Source organism: Chlorocebus sabaeus, chromosome 27 (genome assembly GCF_047675955.1).
Source record: "Chlorocebus sabaeus isolate Y175 chromosome 27, mChlSab1.0.hap1, whole genome shotgun sequence".
NCBI classification, from domain to species: Eukaryota; Metazoa; Chordata; class Mammalia; order Primates; family Cercopithecidae; genus Chlorocebus; species Chlorocebus sabaeus.
The window spans coordinates 48,776,943-48,800,130 of NC_132930.1; the positions used below are offsets into that span (position 1 = coordinate 48,776,943).

Here is a 23,188-nt window from a genome sequence, read left to right on the forward strand (position 1 = left end):
AGCAGGACCCCTGGATTCGGCCCTTAGGCAAAGGCCCTGCTGTGACCCAGGCTGAGATTCAGGGTGAGGGGGCTGGAGAGGTCACCTTTGAACCCAGGATGAGCACTCTCCCTACTGTGTTGGGTGCTGTGTGCCAAGCCCGGCCCCCCAGCACTCTGCCATGGGGACAAGGAAGCCTCAGAACATGGCAGCTGCTCCAGGGGACCCCAGCCCCACTCTGCGGCCACCGACCCCCCTTCTCCCCAGTCACTGAATCAAACTGCCTGAGTGCGCGGCCCCTGCCCCTGCACAGGCCCGAGAGCCCAGGAACCCAGGTCTGGGGGGCTTGGAGTCTAGGCAAGGGTTGAAGAGAGCTGGGGCACCCTGGGGGACTTGAATTCGGACCTCTCTGCCCCGGTTGGGCTCTAGCGGGCGGAGCTGGGTTTGAGGACAGAGCTGCCCATGGGGTCGGGACAGCAGAGGAGCCACATACGGTCAGGCAGCGACCAGGCGGCTGGGGAAGGGGCTCACCAGGAGGAACAGCCCGATTGGAGCCTGGGCACAGGTCACAAGGAGGCTGCCTGGCTAGCCCGTGTGGTGTGAGGGTGGCTCTGTGGGTGGACGGGCTTGCCAGTTGGCATTGGGAGATTGGGGACCCCCTTCATGTGCTCCCCAGGGGAGCAGCAGACTTTGCAGGTGACCAGTGTAGGGCGGGCGCGATCAGGAACCACAGAGTGGCACCCCCACCCCCGAGTGTGTCAAGGCCAGCCTGGGTCACGAGGTCAGAGGGGGGCCCAGACCCTAGACCCGCCTGGGCTCCTGCCCCAGGGTTCAGCTGGGAATGGGAAACCCTCCCGTGGGGTCGAGACCGCCTCTGCTTCAGGAGTCCACAGGGAGCCCCAGTCTTGGCCACACCCACTCAGGCCCAGCACGCAGCTGCCCGCACAGTGGCAGGGGCCTTCCAGGGAGGCCCACCTGTCCACCCTCGCTGGTCACGCTCCTCCCAAGGCAGGCAGCAAGGGAGAGACAGGCCCAGCAGAGGAGGCCAACGGTGGCCAGTGCGGTCCCCCCGGCAGGGACAGTGCTTCTCAGGTACAGCCTTCTCTCCTCGGGCGCAGCAATGCAAGCCTCAAATTAATCGGCAGCCCAGGGCCCTGGAACGCAGGCCTGGGTCTTGTGTGGCTGAGCCCCAGGACCTGCCAGGCACCGCCAGCCCCCAGGACAGCCCCTTCCCCATCTTACCCAACCCGGGCAGCCACCTGGGCCAGGCACACTGTGAGGCCAGTGCAGGGCACAGACAGCCCAAGACCACCAGGCCCCGCCCGCTGCCCTCCTGCCCCGCCTCACCCAGCGTGGCTTCACCGAGCACTCTTGTCCCCCCGGGACATCTGGAAGCTTCTACCAGAAGCCGGCTCTAGCCATGGGGGTGGGGGTTACTCCCCATGTCACAGCCCAGCCCGAGGGGCCCAGCGCCCCACACACCTGGCTCTGCGGCCTCCCTGCCTCTGCCTCCAGGAGGTGCTCCCATATTCAAATCCTGGGGGCCCCTGGCCCACCCCAGCCCCGCAGCAGGTCCCGGGGAGGCTCGGGGTAGCTCGGCTGGCCCCTGCGCCCTGGAGCCTTGTGTCCTAGGGCCATATCTCTGCTGTGCAGAGAGTCTCATCCCGCACCCCAAGCACGCAGCCTGCACCCCTCTTCCTGGCCTGTGCCCCTATCTGCGCCCCTCGTCCCACACTCCCAGCCCGGTCCCCTGGTCCCCAACCCCGGCCGGGGACAAGGCTGTGATCTCTGGCCAGGTCCTCTGACCCACACGCCCATGGGGTGGGGCTGCCCACATCCCCCCATCTCTGCCTCACGCTGCCACCCTGTCCCTGGCAGTAGGCGCAGGCACCCCCGGGACAGCTGCAGGCGGCTTGCGGGCACCCCTTTGAAGCCAGGAGGGCCAGGCGGGGATGGGTCACACCCGGGGGTGTTGGAGCCTGGGCAGCCCTTTCAAGTTAGCCGGGCTTTACAGGGAAGCAGCTTATCACCACCGGGGCAGGGCCAGGGAGGACTGTGGGCCTGGACCCGTGCCCACACCCCGCCCCGCCATGCTGAGCCTCCCCCAGGCACCGCCGTCTCCTACTCAAAGGGCCTGGCCTGGGGGCCGTCCTGAGGACACAGCTGGGTCCCCTCTGCTGCCTCCTGGGCTGCAACCCCCACCCCCACAACCTGTATCCCCAGGAGCCCAGGATGGAGCTGGGGACGGGTGCCCAGCCCCGTTCCTGTCCCTGCAGTAGAGGCTGCCCCATGACCTTCCTGTGGTGGCCAAGGGCGCGGGACCTGGTCTTGCCCATGTGAAGGGTGACGGTGGAGGAGCCAGGAAGCCCCAGGTGCGGCCCCTCCCTGGGGAGACGGCTGCCACTCTGGGCTCCTCCCTTCTCCCTGGACCCCCTGGGTCGCCCTGCCCCTCAGACACCATGCCCCTGCCCCACCCTTGCAAGGGCACTGCCCGGAAGCCCGCTGGCCCCCGAGGAGCCTCCCAACGCGTGTCTGTCTCTTCCTGGGCCTGGAGCCCCCATGGTGCAATGGTGTGCAGGTGCCCCGTGCAGCGCAGGTGAGACGGGGCCCACAGAGCGGCACCCCCACCTCCCACAGGCCCCACCCGGCCCTTTGAACCTCCCAGCCAGTGAACCTGGGGTGCAGGGCCCCCCATCTTTCAGGTGCTTGGCCAGGGCGGACCACTGTCAGAACCACGTCCTGCCCTCTGTCCTGCTGGCCACACTCACGCCCTGGGAGCCTCTGCCCGCCTCTTGCCTCAAGTCCTTGAAGCACACAGGGGCTCTGTGCTCCCAGTCCTCCTGCACGCGGAGGGGAGGGGAATGCCACTTTGTTCTTGGAAGTGTGGAGGTGCAGATGCGAGGGGGCTGGTGCAGGGCATGGACGTGTGCTTCCGTGACGGAGATGCAGGAAACGGCATCGGGGTGGCCGTGTGGTGGGGGGGGGGCAGGAGCCACAGCCACAGGAGTCCATGGGGCAGGGCCAGGCAAGAGACAGCCAGGAACACCGGTCAGGCTGGAGACCGCAGGAACAGAGGGGCGTCGGGATGAGTGTAAGGGCTCTCGGGACTGGACGGCCAAGGCGGAAGGGTCTAGAGGTCGCAGGGGAGAAAGCAGGGGCTCTAGGCAGCCCCTGAGGAAGGCTAGGGAAAGACTGAGGGGTCTGAGCTCCAGGCTGTTGGCCTGGGGGTGGCCGGGGCCCCATGGACAGGAGATGGGTCTGTCCTAACTCCTTGGGGCCCCCCCTGCCCAGCCTGGCATCCAACATGGCCACGGCGTGACAAAGTCCAGAGCCCAGGACCCAGAGGCTGGGCTGTGCCAGGCCTGTCCTGTCTGTCAAGGGCCACACAGCACCAGTCAGCACCTCCCGTGGGCAGGTGTGAGATGGGCTGGACCACAAGTCGAGGGTGGCCCTGAGTGGGGCCTGGACCTCAGAGCAGGCAGGGTGCAGGCGTGGGGTCTGCGGTCCCAGTGTCTCCTTCAGAGGCTCTGGGGGACAGCCCTCTCAGACTGCCCATCCCTCTGCCCACTTCCTGGGGAGTGGCAGCCTGTCCTCTGCAACCCCATGACCTGCTGCCTGAGGCCTTCCTGCTGTCCAAGGTGGCCAGACGCCTGAGGTCTCCCTTCCACCCTCCCCTACTCCAGACTGAAACCCGACCAGGCGTCGGCCTGCAGCCTGCCCTGTCTGGGGAACATCTGTTTGGCTGCCAGCTGTGGGCCGCCTGGAGCCCCCACTGCCCCCCAGTCAGGGTGGCCAGGCCTCCCACAGCACCCACCAGCCACACGCAGCCCTCACCAGGGCCATGCCTGAAGCTGTCACCACCCACAGTCAGGACTTCCCTCAGGGGAGAGGAGTAGGGTCTACCCTGGGGAGGACAGAGGACAGAAAGGGGACATCTTGAAGGCCATGGGGTCCTCAGAAGCCCCAGCTGGGGAGAGGTCCCTGACACCTCTCCCCAGAGCCCACCTGTCATCTTTGAAGCCAGGCAGGGTGAGCTTCCTCCAGGGAAAAGCTCTCAGAACCAGCGCGGGTCAGGAAGTACCCTGCATGCCAGCAAGGCCAGGCTCCGGGAACGCCACAGGCCTCACGCTTTGCTGAATGCACGAGAGGCCTCGGTGCCTTTTCTTACGAGGCTAATGGAACCCCCGGGCAGGCAAGGGCCCCGGGTGGAGCTGGCAGCCCCAACCCCTCCTGCTGACTGGGTAAGATGGGGGCGGCCACCGTCACAGCACTGCAGGGTGGCAGGGAGGGCATTTGGACGGAGCCCTGAGGTCAGAGGTGACCTGAGCCTGGCCCCACCCCCAGTTCCGAGGCAGGTCTGCTGCTTCCCGTAGGGCCACCCACTGCAGAGCGGCCGAGAAGTGACCAGGCCCTGCACTGAGGGCCACAGGGGCCAGCCCCGGGACACAGAGAGGGTGCGAATCCGACGGGTGCAGGACGCTGGCCTGGCCAGGCACGTGGGTAGTGCTCACACCCACCACCACCTGAAGCCCAGTAGACCCAAACTCTACTGCCGGGAGGTGCAGATGACAGACCTGGAGACCCTCAGGTCTCAGCCCCTGTGGCTCCGGCCCAGCAAGGGGACTCCAGGAGGGCTGGGCTGCTGGTTCGAGAGACCAGGCCTGACACACAAGCACAGATGTGAGCACACACGAGCATGCACATGCACACACAGACACGGGCAGAAACACCAGCCTGGAGAGAAAGGATGCACTTTCATGTTTAACAAAATAAATTAAATATACGGGGCTTCAGCTCAAACTCTACATAAAATTACAGAGATCTGGGGCCACCACGACAGTGGGGTGGGGGGTGGTGCCTGGCCTGGACGGGGTGCAGGCATCAGCGTGGCTGAAAGACCAGGCGGGTCCCGGGCCCCAGAAGAGACCACAGTCCCTGCAACCCAGCCCTCCCTCCATCCATCATTATTAATATCATCTTCATGTCTTTTTTTTTTTTTTTTTTTTTTTTTTTTTTTTTGAGACGGAGTCTCGCTCTGTCGCCCAGGCTGGAGTGCAGTGGCCGGATCTCAGCTCACTGCAAGCTCCGCCTCCCGGGTTCACGCCATTCTCCTGCCTCAGCCTCCCGAGTAGCTGGGACTACAGACGCCCGCCACCTCGCCCGGCTAGTTTTTTGTATTTTTCAGTAGAGACGGGGTTTCCCCGTGTTAGCCAGGATGGTCTCGATCTCCTGACCTCGTGATCCACCCGTCTCAGCCTCCCAAAGTGCTGGGATTACAGGCTTGAGCCACCGCGCCCAGCCCATCTTCATTTCTTAAATATAAATACCAAGGCTCCTTCTTGCTGGCAGGGGGAGAATTCGGTGGGAGTGCCATGGGCTCCAGCCTCTCAGGCTTGGGGCTGCTGTGCCCCCAGCCCCAGCCTACAGCAGTAGGGGACTCCTGGACACCCAAGGCAGGTGGCAAAAACAGCCGCGAAGGCCAGGCGAGGGCAGAGGCGGGCAGGGGTGGGGGAGTGACAGTGGAGCAGGGAGAGTCCTTCATCAACTATGAGCCTCACCACACACGCACTGCGGGCCTCGCAGCACACCCTCTGAATAGCACCTCAGTCCGCATGTGTCCAGGCAGCGTATCTGCACATGTGTGCGTGTGTCCGGACAGCATATCTGCTCGTGTCCAGGCAGCGTATCTGCACACGTGTGCGTGTGTCCGGACAGCATATCTGCTCGTGTCTAGGCAGCAAGTCTGCACGTGTGTGTGCGTGTGTCTGGACAGCATATCTGCTCGTGTCCAGGCAGCAAATCTGCACGTGTGTGCGCATGTGTGTCGAGGCAGCGTAACTGCACACGTGTGTGTCCAGACAGCATAACTGCCTGTGTGTGTCCAGGCGGCCTATCTGCGCATGTGTGTGTGTGTGTGTCAAGGCAGCATATCTGTGCATGTGTGTGCATGTGTCCAGGCAGCATATCTGTGTGTGTGTGTCCAGGCAGCATATCTGTGCATGTGTGTGATGTGTCCAGGCAGCATATCTGTGCATGTGTGTGATGTGTCCAGGCAGCATATCTGCGCATGTGTGTGCGTGTCGAGGCAGCGTAACTGCACACGTGTGTGTCCGGACAGCATAACTGCCTGTGTGTGTCCAGGCGGCCTATCTGCGCATGTGTGTGTGTGTGTCCAGGCAGCATATCTGTGCATGTGTGTGCATGTGTCCAGGCAGCATATCTGTGTGTGTGTGATGTGTCCAGGCATGTCCATGTATGTTCTGGCATGTCTGTGTGCATTGCATGCGTTTGAGCAGCATATCTGTGTCCAGGCAGCATGCCTGTGCATGTGCACGCATGCGTATGTGTTCCGGGAACATGTCTGCATGTGCCTGCGTTTAGGCAGCGTGTGTGCGCATGTGTGTGTATACATGCATCCAGGCAGTGTGTGTCTGTGTGTGTGTGTCCAGGGGCTATGCCTCACACAGAGCGCCCGGGGTGCTGGCCATTCCTCCTCGCCATGGGTCCCCCGCCTTCATCTACAGCACCGTCCTCCATCCTCCCAGCCTGCCTGTCTGGCCGGCCCCATGCGCCCACCGCAGAGGCAGTGCCATCTAGCACTGATAGTGGATGTGCTGGTGGACCTTGCCCTCCACATGTGAGTGTGTGTGTGAGTGTGTGTGTGTGTGTGTGTGGATGTCTGTGTAGACTTTGGGGTACAACTTGGGACCAGCAACTGGGCCTGGGCCCAGCAAGTGCTGGGGGGCTGCTGGAGACCCATGCTCCTCACACAGCCCCACACCAGGGCCAGCACTGAGGGCGGCCAACGTGGGAAGGTCCTTGTCTCCACTGCGGTCACGGGCTGTCCCTGGCTGGCGGTGCCCAGGCACGGGAGGGGCAGGAGTGGGGGTGCATGGCTTCTTCTTGGCCTGGCAAAGCCACAGGAGCACGGTGCCCAGGATGAAGACGGCGCCGGCCGGGATGCCGATGACCACGGGCCATGGCAGGCTAGTGGCCGAGGACGAGGAGGCCACAGGTGGCCCTGGTGGTTTTGGGTCTGCAAGAGTGAGAGGAAAGGAGGTGGCGAGGGGAACGCCGGCACAAAGACCAGGAGAGTACCCCAGACCCATCCCGGGGGCTGTGGAGACGGCACCCCTGGGCTGCCCTCCCTCGGCAGAGGACCCGGCCTGTGGAGCCCAGGAGGGAAGGGTGGCGTCCTGCCCGGTGGGTGGGTGGGATGCTGGGCCCAGGGGGCAGGTCCGGGCACCAGCATGGCGTGGCGTGGCGGCCGCGCACCTGGCAGCACAGTGAGGAAGGCGCTGCGGAAGCTGTAGCCCATGGTGTTGGCGCCCAGGCAGATGTACATGCCCGCATCGTCCTGGCGGGCGCGGGTGATGAGCAGTTTATTGAGGTAGGAGCCATCGGGCCGCGACCACACGTCGCCTGTGGGCAGCACCACGAACTTCTGGCCGCCCACATCAATGGTAGAGTTGTGGCGGCCCTCGGCGCCGTACTCCACACGCTTCAGCCACTGGATCACCGGCTTCACGTCGCTGCGCACCTTGCACTGGAAGGACGTAGTCCCCCCGAAGTCCACCGTCGTATTCACGGGGTGCGTGCCTGTGAGCACGGGCTTGGAGCGGGTCCGCTCTGTGGGAACACGGCACGTGGGCATGGCTCCCGGGCCCCGCCAGACTCTACCCGCCAGCACCCCAGGGCCCACCAGCACCCCCAGCCCACCAGCCCCCAGACCCCACCAGCGCCCCCAGACCCCACCAGCACCTCCAGCCCACCAGCCCCCAGATCACCAGCCCCCAGACCCTACCAGCATCCCTGGTCCACCAGCTCCCAGATCACCAGTCCCCAGACTCCACCAGCACCCCCAGCCCACCAGCCCCCAGACTCCACCAGCGCCCCCAGACCCCACCAGTGCCCCCAGCCCACCAGCCCCCAGATCACCAGCCCCCAGACCCCACCAGCGCCCCCAGCCCACCAGCCCCTAGACCACCAGCCCCCAGCACCACCTGGCCCGCCAGCCCCCAGACCCCACCAGCACCCCCGGCCCGCCAGTGCCCCAGGCCACACTCACGGATCACATCCACCTTGTAGGTGGCGTTGATGGCACCTGCGCGGTTCGACACACGGCAGGTGTATTTGCCGCTGTCCTCCGGCCGCAGGTTCTTCAGGCTCAGCGTCCACTTCTTCTTCCTGGGCTCAGCGGCCTCTGGGCGCGTCAAGGCCTGGTCGTCCTTCATCCACGTGATGTCGGGCCGAGGGTGCCCACTGGCCACGCACTTGAGCCGCACGGAGCTGCCCACAGGCCGTGCAATCACCCGGCGCCTCATCTTGGAGGGCTGTGTGAAGCGTGGTCGTGCTGTGGGGTGGGGCGGCATGGAGGTCAGAGGATGGGGAAGCGGCCGAGGGGCCAGGACAGACACCCCCCACCCTGGCAGACGGCGGTCCCCTGCTCACCCCACTGCTGGCTGGCAGGGTCCTCTTGACCCCCAGAGGAGCTGTCGGGCCCCAGGCTCTCCTTCCCTGGGCTAATGTCATCTGCAGAGAAACGGAGGTGCACAGGGAGGGCAGGTGAGGGGGGCCCTGAGGAGCACCCCCAATTCTCACATGGCCTATAGTGCCCCCAGCCCCAGCCAGGACAGTCCTGGACACCCAGGCAGGGGGCTGCACCACACACCCACAGCCCAGAATCCCAGGGACAGCTGGGCAAGGGCCGCTGGCCCACACTAGGCGCAGGTGATCCTGACGGGTACGGGTGGGGCTGGAGGGCTGGCCCCCACTCTGGCTCCGGGGGGTCTGCAGGCCCCGGGGAGGAGGGAGCCGGGCCCGGCCAGCAGCTGCGGTAACCCTAGCCTACATCAAGGGGCCGAGGGCTGGTGAACAGACGAGACTCTCATACCTCTCGGTCATCGTCGCCTTTGAAAAGACTGTGGGGTGGGGGTGGGGGACAGCCACAGTTTTCCCATTCCACACAATCTGGAGGGGCAGGGCGTGCTGTGGAATGTCCCTTCCATCCACCCTGTGACAGCCGCTCCTCCACTGAGCCCAGGACCAGGCTGTCTCAGGCCGCACCCCCAGACCCTGCCGGGGCCTGGGCCAACCTCCTGCGTTTAGAAACGGGCCAGCCCAGCTCCAGGAGCTCCACCGAAGGGCCCCACACCCAGGAGCCCAGCGGAGCAGGCGGGGTGCCCGGTCCCTAGGTATGGAGGGCGTGTCTCTGGACACCTGTCCAAGCCCCACACCCAGGCCCCAGGCGCAGAAGAGAACAGAAAGGCCAGGCATCCCAGCGGCTCCTCTGAACTCCGAAACCTGAGCCTCAAAGTCACAGCCGACGGCCGGCACACCCTGCCAAGGCCTCGGGCCCCAGCCCTTCTGTGGGACCACGGCCTGCGGCTCCCGGCCTCTGCCCTCTGCCCGCTGCCCTCCGCCCTCCACCCGGAGGAAGGCCCAGAGGCTGGAACCTGATGGGGACAGGAACGGAGCCCAGCCTGGGGGATGGTGGCAGAGGTGCAGTCAGCTGAGGCAGGGCGCCGAAGGAAGGCTTTCTGCCCCGGGCTGGCTGACTCTCAGGCCCCAGGTGTGTCCCCGTCCACCCTCCTGCACGCCCCTGCCTGGCTCCAACCCAGCCCATGACCTCTGACCGCAGCAGCGACTAACCCAGCACGACGAGGGTGTAGTTGACGCTCAGGCTGCCAAAGCCGTTGGTGGCCTTGCACACGTACACGCCGGCATCCTCCCGCTCCACCTGCTTCACCTTCAGCCCCTGGGGCAGCACACGGAAGCGGCTCCAGCCGCTGTGGATGGTGCGGCCGTCCTTGGTCCACATGGTCAACGGCGGTGGATCCCCCTCCACAGGGCACTGCAGCCGCACGGTACAGCCCAGCCGGGCCACCTGCCGTGGGACCACCTTGTCCGCCATCCTGGGAGGGCCTGTGGGTGGGTCCAAGGAACAGTCAACGAGGAGGGGCGTGGGGTCCGGAGCCAAGGGGGATCGAAAGGGGACCCACGGCCCAGCACAGACCTCAGGCCTGAGCTCCACCTGGGTCGCCTGCCCAAGGTGAGTAGAGGGGCCCAGGCGCAGTGCCCCCGACCCAGGCCTCAGCTGCCCACATGCACCAAAGCCCCTGAGTGCTGGCCCACTGAACACCACATCAGCAGCCTCTCATGGCCGGGGCGGCCCTGTGGTCCCAGAGGCCGGCTCTTTGAGACATGAGAGGGGAGTAGGGTCCCCAGAGGATGCAAAACAGCTGTGCTTGGTAGCCCTCAAAACCCACCAGCCAAGAGGGCAGGGGCTCCTCCTGGTCACACAGGAAGCAGCTATACACCCTAGGTCAGAGGGGACAGCGGCCCCCCAAGGACAAGGGCGGCAGGGGGATGGGGGGCCTGGTGGGTCCCAAAGAGGCTCCAGGCCCCTCACCCAACTCCCACCCAACCATCAGCCCAGGGCCCAGCCGGGCCTGGACACAGGCCAGCAACCCCACAGCTATCCACACGCAATCGGGCACAGCAGACCGCCTGCACACAGGCACTGTGTGGATGAGAGTTTGTGCGGCACCCACGTTTCTGTCAGTATCAGACCTGAGTTCAAGGACCACAGATGCCCAGGTCTGCCCACCCCCAGGGCCCTACCCTGCCAGGCACCTTAGCCTTGAGGGGGCATGACCCCAAGGCCCCGGGGTCAGAGGGCAAGCCTCTGGAGCAACAGTGGCTGGGGCTGGCCATGGGCACTGCCGGCTCCTGTCTGGCTGGCAGCCCCGAGGCTGTACCTGGCAGCCAGTATGTCCCCCCACTGCCTGTGAAACCCACAGGAGCAGACAGGCTGCAGCTCCACATGGCCACCCACTCTACCCCACCCCACGTGGAGAAGCCAAGTCCTCCTTTCCTGGCAGAAAGAAACGACCCCGTCCCCTGCCCGGGTCCCCACCCCACCCCGTCCCCTGCCTGGGTCCCCACCGCACCCCGTCCGCTGCCTGGGTGCTTCTGAGCTGGAAGGCAGGGCCAGGGCCCTGTTTGTGTGTGACCGGCCGCAGTGGGCAGTGCCTAGCCAGCCCGGAGGATGAGCCTAGAACACACAGACCCTGCAGGCCTCAGAAACTCAGAGCACCACAGGGCCTGCACCTGGATGGAGCTCCTGGGTGAGGAGGGCCCTGCGTGCCCCACTCCCCACGTGCTGCTCCCAAGTCCTGCAGCGGCAACCACAGCCTACTCACTGCTCTCTGCATCTGAGAGGTGGCCACAGGCACCCCACGGTTCCCAGGGCACCTCTGGCCAGCCCATGGGTGACAGTGTCCCTCCCGAACTGCAGCCACGGCTGTCTGGGAGTGTCCAGGCTGGGTGCAGAGACACCAAGAGGCAGCAGCTGCTCCCAGCCATCTCGACAGTGCCGGGGCCGCGTGTTTCTCCGAAACGCAATGAACAGTGGCCCCGTGACGTCTCCCACCGGCGTCTTCAGACACTCAGGTAGCAGCTCCCAATGTGACCCCCCAGGTCTGGGGACAGGGACCCCCACAGAGAATCCCTATCACCTCTCTGGAGGCCTAATCAGTGCTGATAGCACAGGGGGCACGGCTCAGGGCCTCCGGGTTCTGATCCCACAGGCATCATCGGCCGCTGGGGCTGGGCGTGGAGACATGGAGCCTCCCCACTGTGACCAGAAACACAAAGGGTGGGCTGAGCCTCTGGAGGGAGGGATTCTTCCCAGCCCTGGCCCACCCGGCCCACACCAGTCCCTGGCCTCTCTGAGAAAACATGTGGGGGTCTCTCCTCTGACCTGTATCTCTCCCTCAACTCAGGACCCTCCCACCCTGGCCATGGGCCCCAGCCCTGAAGCCCCTCCTTCCGTACCCTCCCTGTAACCCCCCGGAGAGGAAATGAGATGGCGGCTGTGGGGGCTGCCAGCCCACCTCCCCCTCAGGGTGGTTCTGTAAGCTGCCCAGGGCTGGGGGCAGCTCTGGCAAATGTGTCCCGGGGAGGAAGGGGCTACAGGGCCCACAGCACAGGGGCCTCCTGACCCCTTCCCAGCCTGCCCAGGTCCCAGACCCACCCCAGGTTGACCCCACCAGCACCTGTCGCTGCCCAAACTCCCACCACCCACAGGGCCTCCGGGATCAAGAGGGAGTGGCCAAGGCTCCTGCCCAGCCCAGCCCCTGTGGCCCACAGCCTGCAGGGGTACCTGGGCCTCCTGAGGGGCTACCTGGGCGCAGGTCTCACACGTGCAAGCATGTTCATGCATGCACATGAGTGCCCACCCACACAACTGCCCAGAAGGAGCAAGAGAGCAAGTGCCTGGCCCTGTCCTGGGTGGGGGCACACGGACCCAGCCCCCCCATCTTGGGAGGGAGCCCGCCTCAGAGGCTCAAAGCCCAGCTGCACTTCGGGAAAGGGCTACCTCCGGCCCCAGCCCCCACCCTGCCCCAGGCAGACACAAGCAAGGCTTGGGGAGGTAAAGTCCCCACAGGCATGCGGGAGGTGCAGGATGACAGGCACAGACAGGGAGGCGGGACCCCCGCCCATGGTCACTGCTGAGAAAGGGGGCAGAGCCAAATGACCGCCGGCTGGCCGGAAGCGTGGCCCCCGAGGCTGGCCTGCAAGTGCTGTAGGCACGGGTGGAGGCAGCCAGGCCAGAGGAGCCAGCCTTATCCTAAAGCAAACAGCCTCCCTCTGTCCCCCTCGCCAGGCCTATCCCACCCCCACTGGGCTCCCTGGACACCCTGCTGTTGCAGGCCCAAGACCCCCGCAGGAGGGCCTGACCAGGAGGAAGCCCAGCCCCCCAGATTCCTGGGAAATGAGCATGCCAGGACAGCGGCCTGGGCTTTATGTTGAGGCAAGCCCACACCACCTGGACGGGTGTCCAACCCACGCAGCCTATGGGGAAACTGAGGTAGGACCTGAGGGCACAGGTACCTGGTGGGGAGACTGGCCGCCTCGCACCGCAACCAGGAAGAAATACAGGGAGCCAGCACCGGGGCTCTGCTGGGGCATGACAGCGGCGCCGTGCCACCTCCAGGGTTTGCACCCCGCCAAGATGCCCCCCCAGCCTCCTCCTCCAGAGCAGTCCCTGCCCTGCAAACACTTAGCCACAGTCGAGAGGCCCCCAGCACAGGCAGGACACCAAGGGCCACGCGGGAGCCAGACATGAGGGTAAACTGAGTCTGAGACAGGGCCTCACTGCTGTCAGCTATGGAGGACTAGACTCGGAGGCGGGGGGCCAAGAAGGGGGATGCCGCCAACCCCTCCCACCCCGCCACCCCTGCCCAGCTGTAAAAAACACAACTGGGGAAGAAGGAGGAACAGGGGCTTCCCACAGCAGCAAGGCCCAGAGAGGCCGCCCTGCCCACACGCTTTGTCACACACACACTATCCCCAGACACAGAGGCTCCTCTTTCCCAGGGCCCAGGAAGGGTGGAGGTGGGCAGGCCCTGGGATGGAGGGGAGGAAGCTGCAGTCTGGAGGGACAGAGGCAGGACCCCCTGCGGCCTGCCCCTCCCCGTCTTCACAGGCCCTCAGATCAGCTCCCCACACCTGCCTCGTCTGGAGTGCCCTCTCCGACGCCCCTCACCCCGCAGCTCCTCGGGGTCTCCAGTATCTCTTCTGGAATGGCCCGTCCTGGCCACATGGTCCAAACCCACACCCAAGCCCCTCTCCCGTGCTTGCGGTGTCCCGAGGCCTGGCATACAGCAGACGCTCAGTGGGCATTCGTAGGGAGAATGGCAGGGGGTGGTGGCCAGCCAGGGCAGGTACAGGGGATTCATGGCCGGGCTGCCTAGCTTCCCTCCTGAGGGCACAGCAGCTCCTCCCCATGGGGCCTGGCTCCCACAGGGAGCAAGGAGGGGGTGCTCCCCAGAACACAGCCCTCAGCACAGGGAGCAAGGAGGGGGTGCTCCCCAGAACACAGCCCTCAGCACAGGGAGCAAGGAGGGGGTGCTCCCCAGAACACAGCCCTCAGCGTAAGGAGAGGCGCCCAGGCACAGACACACGTGCAGTGTCATGATCCCTCTGTCGCGAGCAGACATGAGCTGGGACCAGGAAACGGCCTCCTCTTACTTTTCAGTGTACCTGCACCTCCCAGGATGCCTCTATAGCCCAAGCCAGTGGTGTCCGCCCCTCTACAGAGCCTGGGGCAATGCTGGCCCAGGTCAGACAGGACTCCTGACCCAGTGGGGACGACGGGGGCTTCCTGAGGAAGGAGCGTCCACCGCAGCAGGGGCAGATGCTGGTTGACAACACGGCAGGGTGGGGCGTCCGTGGGGACAGACCAAGCCACTGTGCGCCAGGGAGGGAGGGGCAGGTGGAGCTGACCACTGAGGGGCTGGCTGTGTGGTCCCCTCAACCCTAGCCCTGACTGGCCAATCCTAAGTTCCCCTCATGGAAGGGCTGGACCAAGAGTGGCCTAGCAGCCGAACAGGGCCAGAGTGGAGCGAGGATGCCTGGGAACTGGGGGGCCCTGCATGGCCCCGAGTTTCCAGCTGGAGGAATTCTCTGGCCTGGCCAGGGAACTGGCCATGGGGTGCGGGTGGCCAGGCCCCGTGTCCTCCTGGAGAAGCTGGGTGGCCTGGGGAAGGGGGCTCACCTTGACCAGAAATGGAGGGTAAGGGAATCAGGACACACTGTGCCAGACCCCTAAGGGGGTGTAGAGCCAATCCAGGTGCTGAGCCTTCTGCAGCCGGCAGCCCCCCACTGGTCACCAAGAGGAGACACAGTGCCCCCACCACAGATGGCCACTATGTGGCCGTGCCAGGCCCCCAGGGGCACCCAGGGCAGGAGTGAGTAGGAAACTCCAGAGTCAGTGCCAGGGCCCGATCCCTTCCGCAGGAAGCCAAGTTTAAGAGCGGCCGCCCCCAGAAGCCACAGCACAGGTGACCGCTACACAGCCTGCTGCCCATCAGGTGCCAGGGCCAGGCTCTCCTCCAGCCCGGGACGCTCAGGCACACGCATGTGCACCCGCATGCACAGACCCAGGACACACACAGTCACCAGCTAGCCAGGCGGCCCTCGGGGAGCAGACCCAGAGGATGTGCGGGGACCTGGGGGCCTGCAGCACAGGCGGCTACCCCACAGGCTGTGCCCCACCACGCTGCCCAGCCCTGGGCACCCAGCGAGTCAGCAGGCTGGGGGGCCTCCTCTGGAAGCCTTGAGGCAGAACCTTCTGCAACCCCAGCCCCAGGGCACTACTCCCCCTTCTTGATGCACCAGGGCACAGGGTGGGCACCAGAGCATCGTGAGGCGGTGCCACGCCCTGAAGAGAACCTTGCACAGTGCTGAAACAGGCAAAGATTCCTCCGTAGCCATCTCAGTCCAGACCTCACCAGGCCCAGCCCAGTTCACGCCCCCACCCCCACCTCAAAACCCCAGTCTGCCTGGCTGCAGTCCCCAGGCCTCCCCTGCCCAGAACTCCTCAGAGGGGCTCTGCCTGCAGACCTTGGCAGCCCTTCCCCACTTAAGAAGCATCAACAAGAACATTTCCTGATCCCAGAACCCCCGAGGCCAGAGATCAGGGGTGAGCTGATGCTCTGCCCCCTGCCAGGGCTCTTGGCCCCCGGGTGGGGCTGCCGTGACCACTGAGCAGCCCAGGCACACTGGGCACCACCACCAGGCCAGGGGCCCTTGCTCCCACTCACATGGCAGACTTCTCAAGGACAGGGCTGGGGACAGGAGGGCACTGGGCCTGTCCACTGCAGCTCCCCAGGCCCCTGCAGGCCACAGGGCACAGCCACCCAGCCTCTCTGGGACACATAGTGATGCCCTGGGTTGTGGTACTGCGCTCCAGACCAAGCCCTACGGTCACCACTGGGGACAGGGCAGGAAGGTTACAGGGAATGAGGAGGGGCCCGAAGCCACTGGCTGGTGGGCCTGGACAAAGCTCCCCAGGGAGCCACCAAACTGTCCTGGGGCTCACAGTCTTAGTAGCCCAGAGGGCGTCACTGTGCCCAGCGGGCCCCATGCCACACACCAGGGCAGCAGCCCAGCTCCCTCCTCCCTGTCACTGCTCAGCCAATGTTCACTCATCAGCCCCTTCACAGCACCAGGCAAGAAGAAAAGTGGTTGGGCTTTCTGCCAAGATGGGCGGCACCCCCTGCCCCACACATGTCCTAGAGGGAGACCCCCACTCACGCTGACTTGCTCCAAGGGGACTGGTACCCACCTCTCCTGTTAGGCCTGCCCTGGCCCATGACCCCTCCTCTCCCATCCCCTGCTTCACTCTACCCCAGCCATCCTGGACCGTGGGCCCTGGCGCTGTGGCCCACCTTGGAGCCGCCTGCAAAGGGCAGCCAGACACCCTGGGGCTTGACCAGCAGCTCCAGGAATGGCTGCCAGGGAGAGTGGCAGGCAGGCAGGCAGGCAGGGAGGGCAGCCCTAGAGGAGGCCTCTGGGGAGAGGGGTGTGGGCACACCTCTCCCTCCTGTGCTGACCCACCCGCTGAGGCTGTCACCTGGATACACCAGGCCTGGAGTCACCGGCAGAGGCCCAGATGGGGCAAAGGAGTCCACCCTGGGCCAAGAAGCAAGCTCAGGCTGCAGAGAGGGCCAGCATGCAGCAGTCGGAGGTCCAGCCTGTGGGCACAGCCCACCTCTCCCAGCGCAGCCATGGTTCCTGAGCCAGGGCTGGGCAAGCCAGGGGCTGGAGGCCACGGCTGGGGAAAAACCAACATTTCCCCTCGACAGGGCCGCAGCGCGGGCCTGGGGCTGAAAGGGAGCCCGGAGGCCCATTGATTCCCGCACAATGGATAAAGGAGTCTGCGGTCGGCGTTTCCAGGCCCAGCCAAAGGCGACTTTGTTCACGGCTCCCTCCCTCCCCCAAGGGGACAGTGATTTATTTTCCCTTCCAGGAGTGGGGCCCCGAGATGGAAACGGGGCAGCTGGCCCGATTCCTCACCTTGCAGGGGCTGGGCCTAGCTCCCACACGTCCACCTCAGCCCACTACACACTGGCCAGCCACTGCCTGGAAGGGCTTGGGGCGAGGGAGGAGGGCCCTGAGGCCTGGCTGGGGGCCGAGGTCAGCACCGTGCACCCACGGCTATTGCTTCCCCGAGTCACACACCCTTCAGACTCCTGCCCCCACAGGGAGCCGACCCTGACCATGCCACCCCCCAGGCGTGGGGCACTCCTGGACAGGCATCCTGCCCACCTGGGTCAGGGCTCAGCTTGCCCACAGCAGCTGGCCGGGTGCAGAGGAGAGGGGAGTGGCCTCCTAGGCAGGCCGCTCAGAGCTGGTCCCCAAGGCCATGCTTGCAAAAGTTCAAAGGTGGCACTTCTCAGAAAGCCCTGAAACGACTTCCTTCAGAATTATTTGTAAAAGGTATTTCATCCACAAACTCTCAAGTTCCCACTGTGAGAAATAAAAGGGAAAGGAAGAAAGCCAATTCCTATCTTTTTTCAAATTGGAAAAAAAAAAAAGGCAGTTTTTAGACAAATCCACCAAGATTGTGAAACTTTGGGAAAAGAGGAACTTTTAAAATATGATCCGAGTCTAGCGATGTGCCGATTCCAGAACTTATGACCTAGCGGGAAATGGCTTTTCAAAAACAACCCAAACCCTCTGCATGCTGGTCCTTGGCCTAACGAAGGTGCACAGTGGGCCGTTCAGAGCAGGAGAAACACACTTGGATGGACCTCGAGCCCTAGTCCATGCTAGGAAAATCAGTACAGTCCGGAAGAACCTCCTCCCCACCTCCACCCAAACCACAGAGGCCCCTGCCCTTGGAAAGCCGCTCAATCCCAGCTCCCCAGTGCCACCAGGGCCTTTGCCACGCACGCAAAGCCAGGGCTGGATATCCTCAGCCCCAAGGCCGCAGCTGAGGAGGACGAAAGTGAAGGGGGTGGCTACTGGGGCGTCTCCACGAAGAGGCGGGCTCTGCCACCCACTGCCATGGGTGACCACGGCCATCCACCAGTCAGCTTCAGCCCCAGCCACGGACCATGGCAGGACAGAGGCCTCCAGAGCCTCCCTGGCCGAGTGGACAGAGGACAGGCAGGTGCAGGGATGGGGGAGGCCAAACAGATCAAAGAGAATGCAAGTCCAGGCCACTGGCGGTGGTGGGGGCTCGCCCAGTATGGCCTGAGTGCCCACACAGCCCAGGACGCTGCCGGGCCCTCAGAGCAGCCGCTCAGCCAGGCCCATGTGGGCAGGAGGGGGGTGGGGAGGTGCTGTGGCATAAGGCCCACCTGGCCGCCGCCCGCCATCCAACACCCGAACGTGCCCATATAAGGCCAAGTTGGATGCGGCGCACTTGCTGGGCGGCAGGGGAGGGGTGCGAAGCCTCAGGACTGGTGGACACAGCGCGGACAATCCTGAGTGGTCAACACACCCAAAGGGCCGGCCTGGCCACAGGTCCCGCCTAGCCATGGGGGCAGCCAGCGCTGTGCCCGGATCCTGGAACATGGCGGGCATGAGTCTGCGGGGACACATCACCCATCGGCTCCGGATGCCCTTGCTGGAGCTGGGTCCTGTGGCATGGCTGCCACTTAGCTATCAGTGGCGTGAGGACGTACCAGGCCGGTACAGTGGGTGCCCACAGGCACGCAGTCCTGGGGTGCGTCCCGGCTCTGGGGACTTGTCCATACAGCTGCCCTGCACTGCCTGCCTGGGGCTGGGCAGGCCCAGGGCACACAGCTAGGTCTGGTGTGTGCCCAGTGGCTGGGACACTGGGGGTCTGAGGGTCAGTTTCAGTCCCAGACACCCAGTATATCACCAATATCTCTCATAGCCCATCCTGGCCTCCGTGGGGGTCTCTGCAGGTTCCCAGAGTCCTAGTTGGGTCCACTGTGGCCACAAACCGCCCACTCCCCAAGAATCCACAGGTGATCAGCTGCCCTGGACTGCAGGTAGGAGGGTGAAAGTGTTTGCAAGACCAGAAGCATGTCCTGGGGGCCAGGGCTAGAGCCCACCTGGCCAGCAAATACAAGTGAGAGGGACCCCTCCGGCCAGCTGGGGGAGGCCGCCTGGGTGCTGTGGACAGCCCATGGGTGAGGGGACCCTGGAAGGAAGGGGGCCTGGCGAGCGGGGCGGCAGGGGCGGGGCATGGCGCGTGCCAGGCGGGCACTGTGGCAGGGTTCAGGGCCGGGCGGGAAGGGGGCGGCGCTGGCGGAGGCCAGGCTGGCTGGGCTGGGCGCCAGAACTCACCTCGGGCGGCGGCGGCCGGCGGGAGGGCCCCCAGCAGCAGCGGCGGCAGCAGGAGCAGCAACGCGGGACTCGGCGTCATCTCGGCCTGTCCGGACCTGGGGGCATTGGGGGCGCCGTCACCAAAGCGTGGAAGTGGGGGATACCGCCCTCCCCGGTCCCAGGCCGCGGGGATCAGGGGTCTGGCCCCACTCCCCCGGCAGGCCCTCCCCGCCCGCGCTCCAGGCGGAGGAAGCCGCGGCGGGGAGAAGCTGTGGGTATCAAAGGCAGACAAAGGGTTTACACTAATTACCGGGCTCCCCCGCTGCCCCCCCTCCACACACCGTCTGGATTCCTGGCGCTTGTAACTCCGGCCCTGCCCGCAGGACACACAACACCCAGCGCCCCGCAGATAATCGCCTGCGCCATTAGCGGACAAATTTGCGCTGGGGGGGCCCACGTGGGGCGCGGGGGCGGGGACGGGGCAGGCCGGGGGCCCGCAGGAGCGGCGGCGGCGCGCGTGACCCGTGACCAGCTGGGGCTCCGAACCCTCCCCTCCCCGCCCCCGCCCCGGACCCCCGCCCTCCCCCGTCTGCCCACCTGGGGTCGCGGCCGCGCGCGGGGATCTCACCTCGGCGGGGGCTCGGCGTGCGGGCGGGCGGCGGGGTCAGGGCCAGGCCCGCGGCGTGCGCTCCGCGGTCATCGCCGCCCCGGGCGCCGCATCCCGCCGCCCCGCGCCCCCGGGCCCGGCCTCGGGGCGGGGCGGCGCTACCTGGGCGCGGGAGGCTCGGGCCGGATCGGGGTCCGGGCTCGGGCGCTCAGGGCGCTGGGTTCCAGACCAGGCAGGCGGCGGGGGCGAGTCCGCAGGGCCGGGGGCTGGGGCTGGAGTCCCGGGGCGGCGGGGCGAGGGGCCCGGGGCGCCGCGCCGCGAGGCGTCCTTCCCTGCGGGGCTTTGTCAACTCTCCCGGAGCGAGCGCCGAGCCCGGACCCCGACCCGCCCCCGGCACAACTTCCGGCCAATCCGCGCGCGCCGGCCCGCCCCGTGCCCCGCCCCGCCGCCAAACTTTTCCCCAATCCGCGCGCGCACACCGCCCCCGCCCCGCCGGGCTCCGGGCTTTAACCCTCGCGGTGCGGACGTCCCCGCGGGCGGGCGGCTTCCCCGGGTCCGGCCCCGCCCCCGCCCCCGCCCCCGCCCCGCCCCCGCCCGAGACTCGCCGCGCCCCCGGCCCCGCCCGCGCGCCCTTGGTCCCCGCAAGCTCCTAGGAGCGGCCGGGGGCCGCCGCGCCCTCACCACACCTGCGCCCGCGCTCGCCCGGTCGGGTCCCCAACTCTCGGGGCACCTTCGCGACCCCCAGAGCAGGCTCCGGCCCTGCCCGCAGCCCCTCTGCGCAGCCCCGTGCCCAGCCTAGACCGCTCTCTGGTTTGCTCAGAAGGGGGCGGACGGGACGGCCGCGGGCGCTCCGAGGCCTCCAGGTCTGCGCCCCGGGGTGGTCTTCGGGAGCAGAAGGGAGAAGCAGGGCCTCGCCCAGCCGGAGCTGATGTGGACGGGGTAGGCGGGGACGGCCATGGCGATGCAGGCAGGGGTCCTTTCCGGGGCGCTCGGGTTACCTCGTGCCCTTGGCCATAGGTATGTTCCCACCCGAGGCCTCCCCGCCTCTCACCTGCTAGTGACGGGAATGACAAGAACATTAATCATCATAATAGACGTCAACATCCGATTTAATCCCCGCTACTGGGCAGGCGGCCCCAGGAGCAGATGAAGAAACGGAGACGCGGAGAAGACAGCGCCCAGCTCTTCGCGGCTCTTCCTCCACGCGCCTCGCCTGCCGTCCCTGCTCAGAGTCCAGCACGCCGGGTTCCCAGGCCGCACCTCCAACCGCCCCATGGCCTCCCCTCGTCTTGTCTCCCAGTCCTGGAACACAAACCCCACGGCCTGCCCACATCCCGCGTCACACCCTCGACTCCGCGGAGTCACCACCCCAGCACCGCATCTATCCCCCGGAGCAGCCTCTCTTTCTGGGGCCAGAAGCCGCCTCTTCCAGGAAGCCCTCCCAGGAAAGGCTGAAACTGGAGAGGCCTGGCAGCTGGTGTCCCGAGGAGAGCGTGGGGGGGTGCCAGTTTCAGGGTCTGGGACTCCTCAAGGCCCGAACTACCCGGCCGTTCCAACCCGCTGGTTCCCAGACCAGCGTCCTCCACCCCAGATCCCGTGTCTGGGCCAACGTGGGCGTCACAAGGGCGGATGGAGGTGGGCTCGGCCCGCCCGCCCTGCCCCTGCTGGCACAGCCGCTGCTGTGCACCCGGGGAAAGGGTCCGGGGACCGCTGCGTGGTCCTCCCTGCAGGAGAACGTCCTGCGCCCCCGCCGCGGCACTGTCCCACAAGGAGCCAGCAGCGCCGGGGCCCACCTGCCGCCCTCCCGGCCGGCTCTGCGGACACGGACAGGTGGGTGGGGCGGTCCCACGCCCGTGGGAGAGCAGCGCTGAACTCCCCGGACGGCTGGCGAGGAGGCAGCGCTCCCACAGGTGTGCGGGCTGCCGAGCACAGGTGCATGGAAAGGGGACAGGTGTGCGGAAAGTTGACTGCGAGTGTGCAGAGTAGAAGCAGGGAACAGACAGGCCGGCAGGTGCCGGCGCCCGAATGAGGCGGGCAGTGGGAGGGGCATGGGCAGCAGCGCGGCCCCCTGGTGGGCGGGGCCGGGACGCCTGGGCTGGACCGGGGCGAAGCGGCAGACGGGGCCGGGCGGGGCCCGAGGCGGACGGGGGCGGGGCCGGGATGGGATGGGCGGGGCCTGGCTGGGAAGAGAAGGGGGGCCGGGGTGGGCGGGGCGGGGCCGGGGACCTTCCGTGCGGGCCCCCGCTGCCCTCTAGCGGTGGCGGCTGTGCGGCAGCTCCCGAGGTGTTCTCCCTCCTCTCCTCGCTCCGCCCACCACGTCCCAGCCCAGGTCCCGTCCCCCGGAAGCCCCCCGCCCCTCGCCCACCTCCGGAACAGGGACTGGGCCCTGCCGGCTCTCACGCCCCTTCGGGTCAGGCGGCGCGGAGCGCGGAGCCCAGGGGCCGGCGCAAGCACGTCCTGCCCCTTAAAACTGAAACTCGGGGCGGTCAGCCACCCTCACGGTCTTGGGCCCCATCCTCAGCCAACCCTATGGGGTGACTGCAGGGAGACAGACTCTTGTAGCCACCTGCGCAGCCCCGGTGAGCCCCTCGCGCGCAGGTTCGCTCGCACGGATCGTCGCTGGCCGCGACAGCACCTGCCCCGGGGGAGAGCCCGTCAGGCCTCACAGAGGCGACATCTCAGGGACAGCAGGTATAGGGACTGACGGGGACAGGCGGGTGGAGGGGGCTTGGCCGAGAATGGAGATGAAGTAACAGGGGTTGGACTTACACACGCTCAACTGCAGCAACCAAAAAAACAGACAAATAGATGTAAAAGCAGCACTCAAGGCACTAGGCTCACGAAACCGAGGACCGTGGTGCTGGAGAGAGGGGAACCGACCCGGCAGCGAGGACTGTCCCGCCCACCCCCGGGCACGGTGTAGAGAAAGGGAAGCCAGGCAGCCACCTGCGTCTCCCTCAAGTGGGAAGATAGAGGTGGCCAGGCAGGGGGCTGGAGTTCACAGGATCAGAGCCCACGCAAGGCTGGGAATAGTCCCTGTGTCCGGCAGCCAGAGCAGGGAAGCATCGTTAGAGCAGGAAGAAGTTCTCACCTTGTAGTAGGGAAGCATCAACATGAGACTAAATACAGTTCAGGTCCCAACAAACACCACTCAATAACAAGACCCAGAGTCAGATGTGGGGGCTCACACCTGTAATCCCAGAACTTTGGGAAGCCAAGGCAGGCAGACCAGTTGAGCCCAGGAGTTCGAGACTACCTTAGGCAACATGGTGAAACCCCATCTCTACAAAAATTCAAAAAGTTGCCAAATGTGGTGGTGTGTGCCTGTGGCCCCAGCTACTGGGGAGGCTGAGGTGGGAGAATCACGAGCCCAGGGGGCCGAGACTGCAGTGAGCCAAGATCACACCACTGCACTCCAGTCTGTGCGACAGAGACCCTGCCTCAAAAAAAAAAAAAAAAAAAAAAAGGACCATACAGTTTCCAAGTAACTTAATCACATCCCAAAAACGA

The 23,188-nt window shown here is 65.9% G+C and overlaps 1 protein-coding gene across 3 annotated transcripts; it reads right to left on the reverse strand.

The window, feature by feature from the left end:
• Positions 1–4,714: 4,714 nt before the first annotated feature.
• On the reverse strand, positions 4,715–20,037 carry FGFRL1 (fibroblast growth factor receptor like 1). Of its 3 annotated transcripts, none has more exons than XM_008018187.3 (7): positions 19,700–20,037; positions 19,093–19,187; positions 9,631–9,903; positions 8,431–8,511; positions 8,048–8,332; positions 7,255–7,608; positions 4,715–7,015 (listed from the first exon to the last, which is right to left on the reverse strand). In XM_008018187.3, exons 2-7 carry the CDS (start codon positions 19,169–19,171, stop codon positions 6,573–6,575), a joined length of 1,515 nt encoding a protein of 504 aa, XP_008016378.2. In that variant the 5' UTR covers positions 19,172–19,187; positions 19,700–20,037; the 3' UTR covers positions 4,715–6,572. The 3 variants fall into 3 exon arrangements, with proteins under 3 accessions (XP_008016378.2, XP_008016381.2, XP_008016380.2); XM_008018190.3 differs by having other exon boundaries at positions 19,669–20,037; XM_008018189.3 differs by lacking the exon at positions 19,700–20,037 and adding an exon at positions 19,413–19,504.
• Positions 20,038–23,188: the final 3,151 nt, after the last annotated feature.

Coding starts and splice junctions, on each gene's coding strand:
- FGFRL1 (XM_008018187.3), bottom strand. CDS start 19,171: ATGACGCCGAGTCCCGCGTTGCTGCTCCTGCTGCCGCCGCTGCTGCTG. Junction 9,904..19,092: donor GCCGGCCGCCGCCGCCCGAG/GTGAGTTCTGGC, acceptor ACCCACCCACAG/GCCCTCCCAGGATGGCGGAC. Junction 7,609..8,047: donor CTACAAGGTGGATGTGATCC/GTGAGTGTGGCC, acceptor GTGTTCCCACAG/AGCGGACCCGCTCCAAGCCC.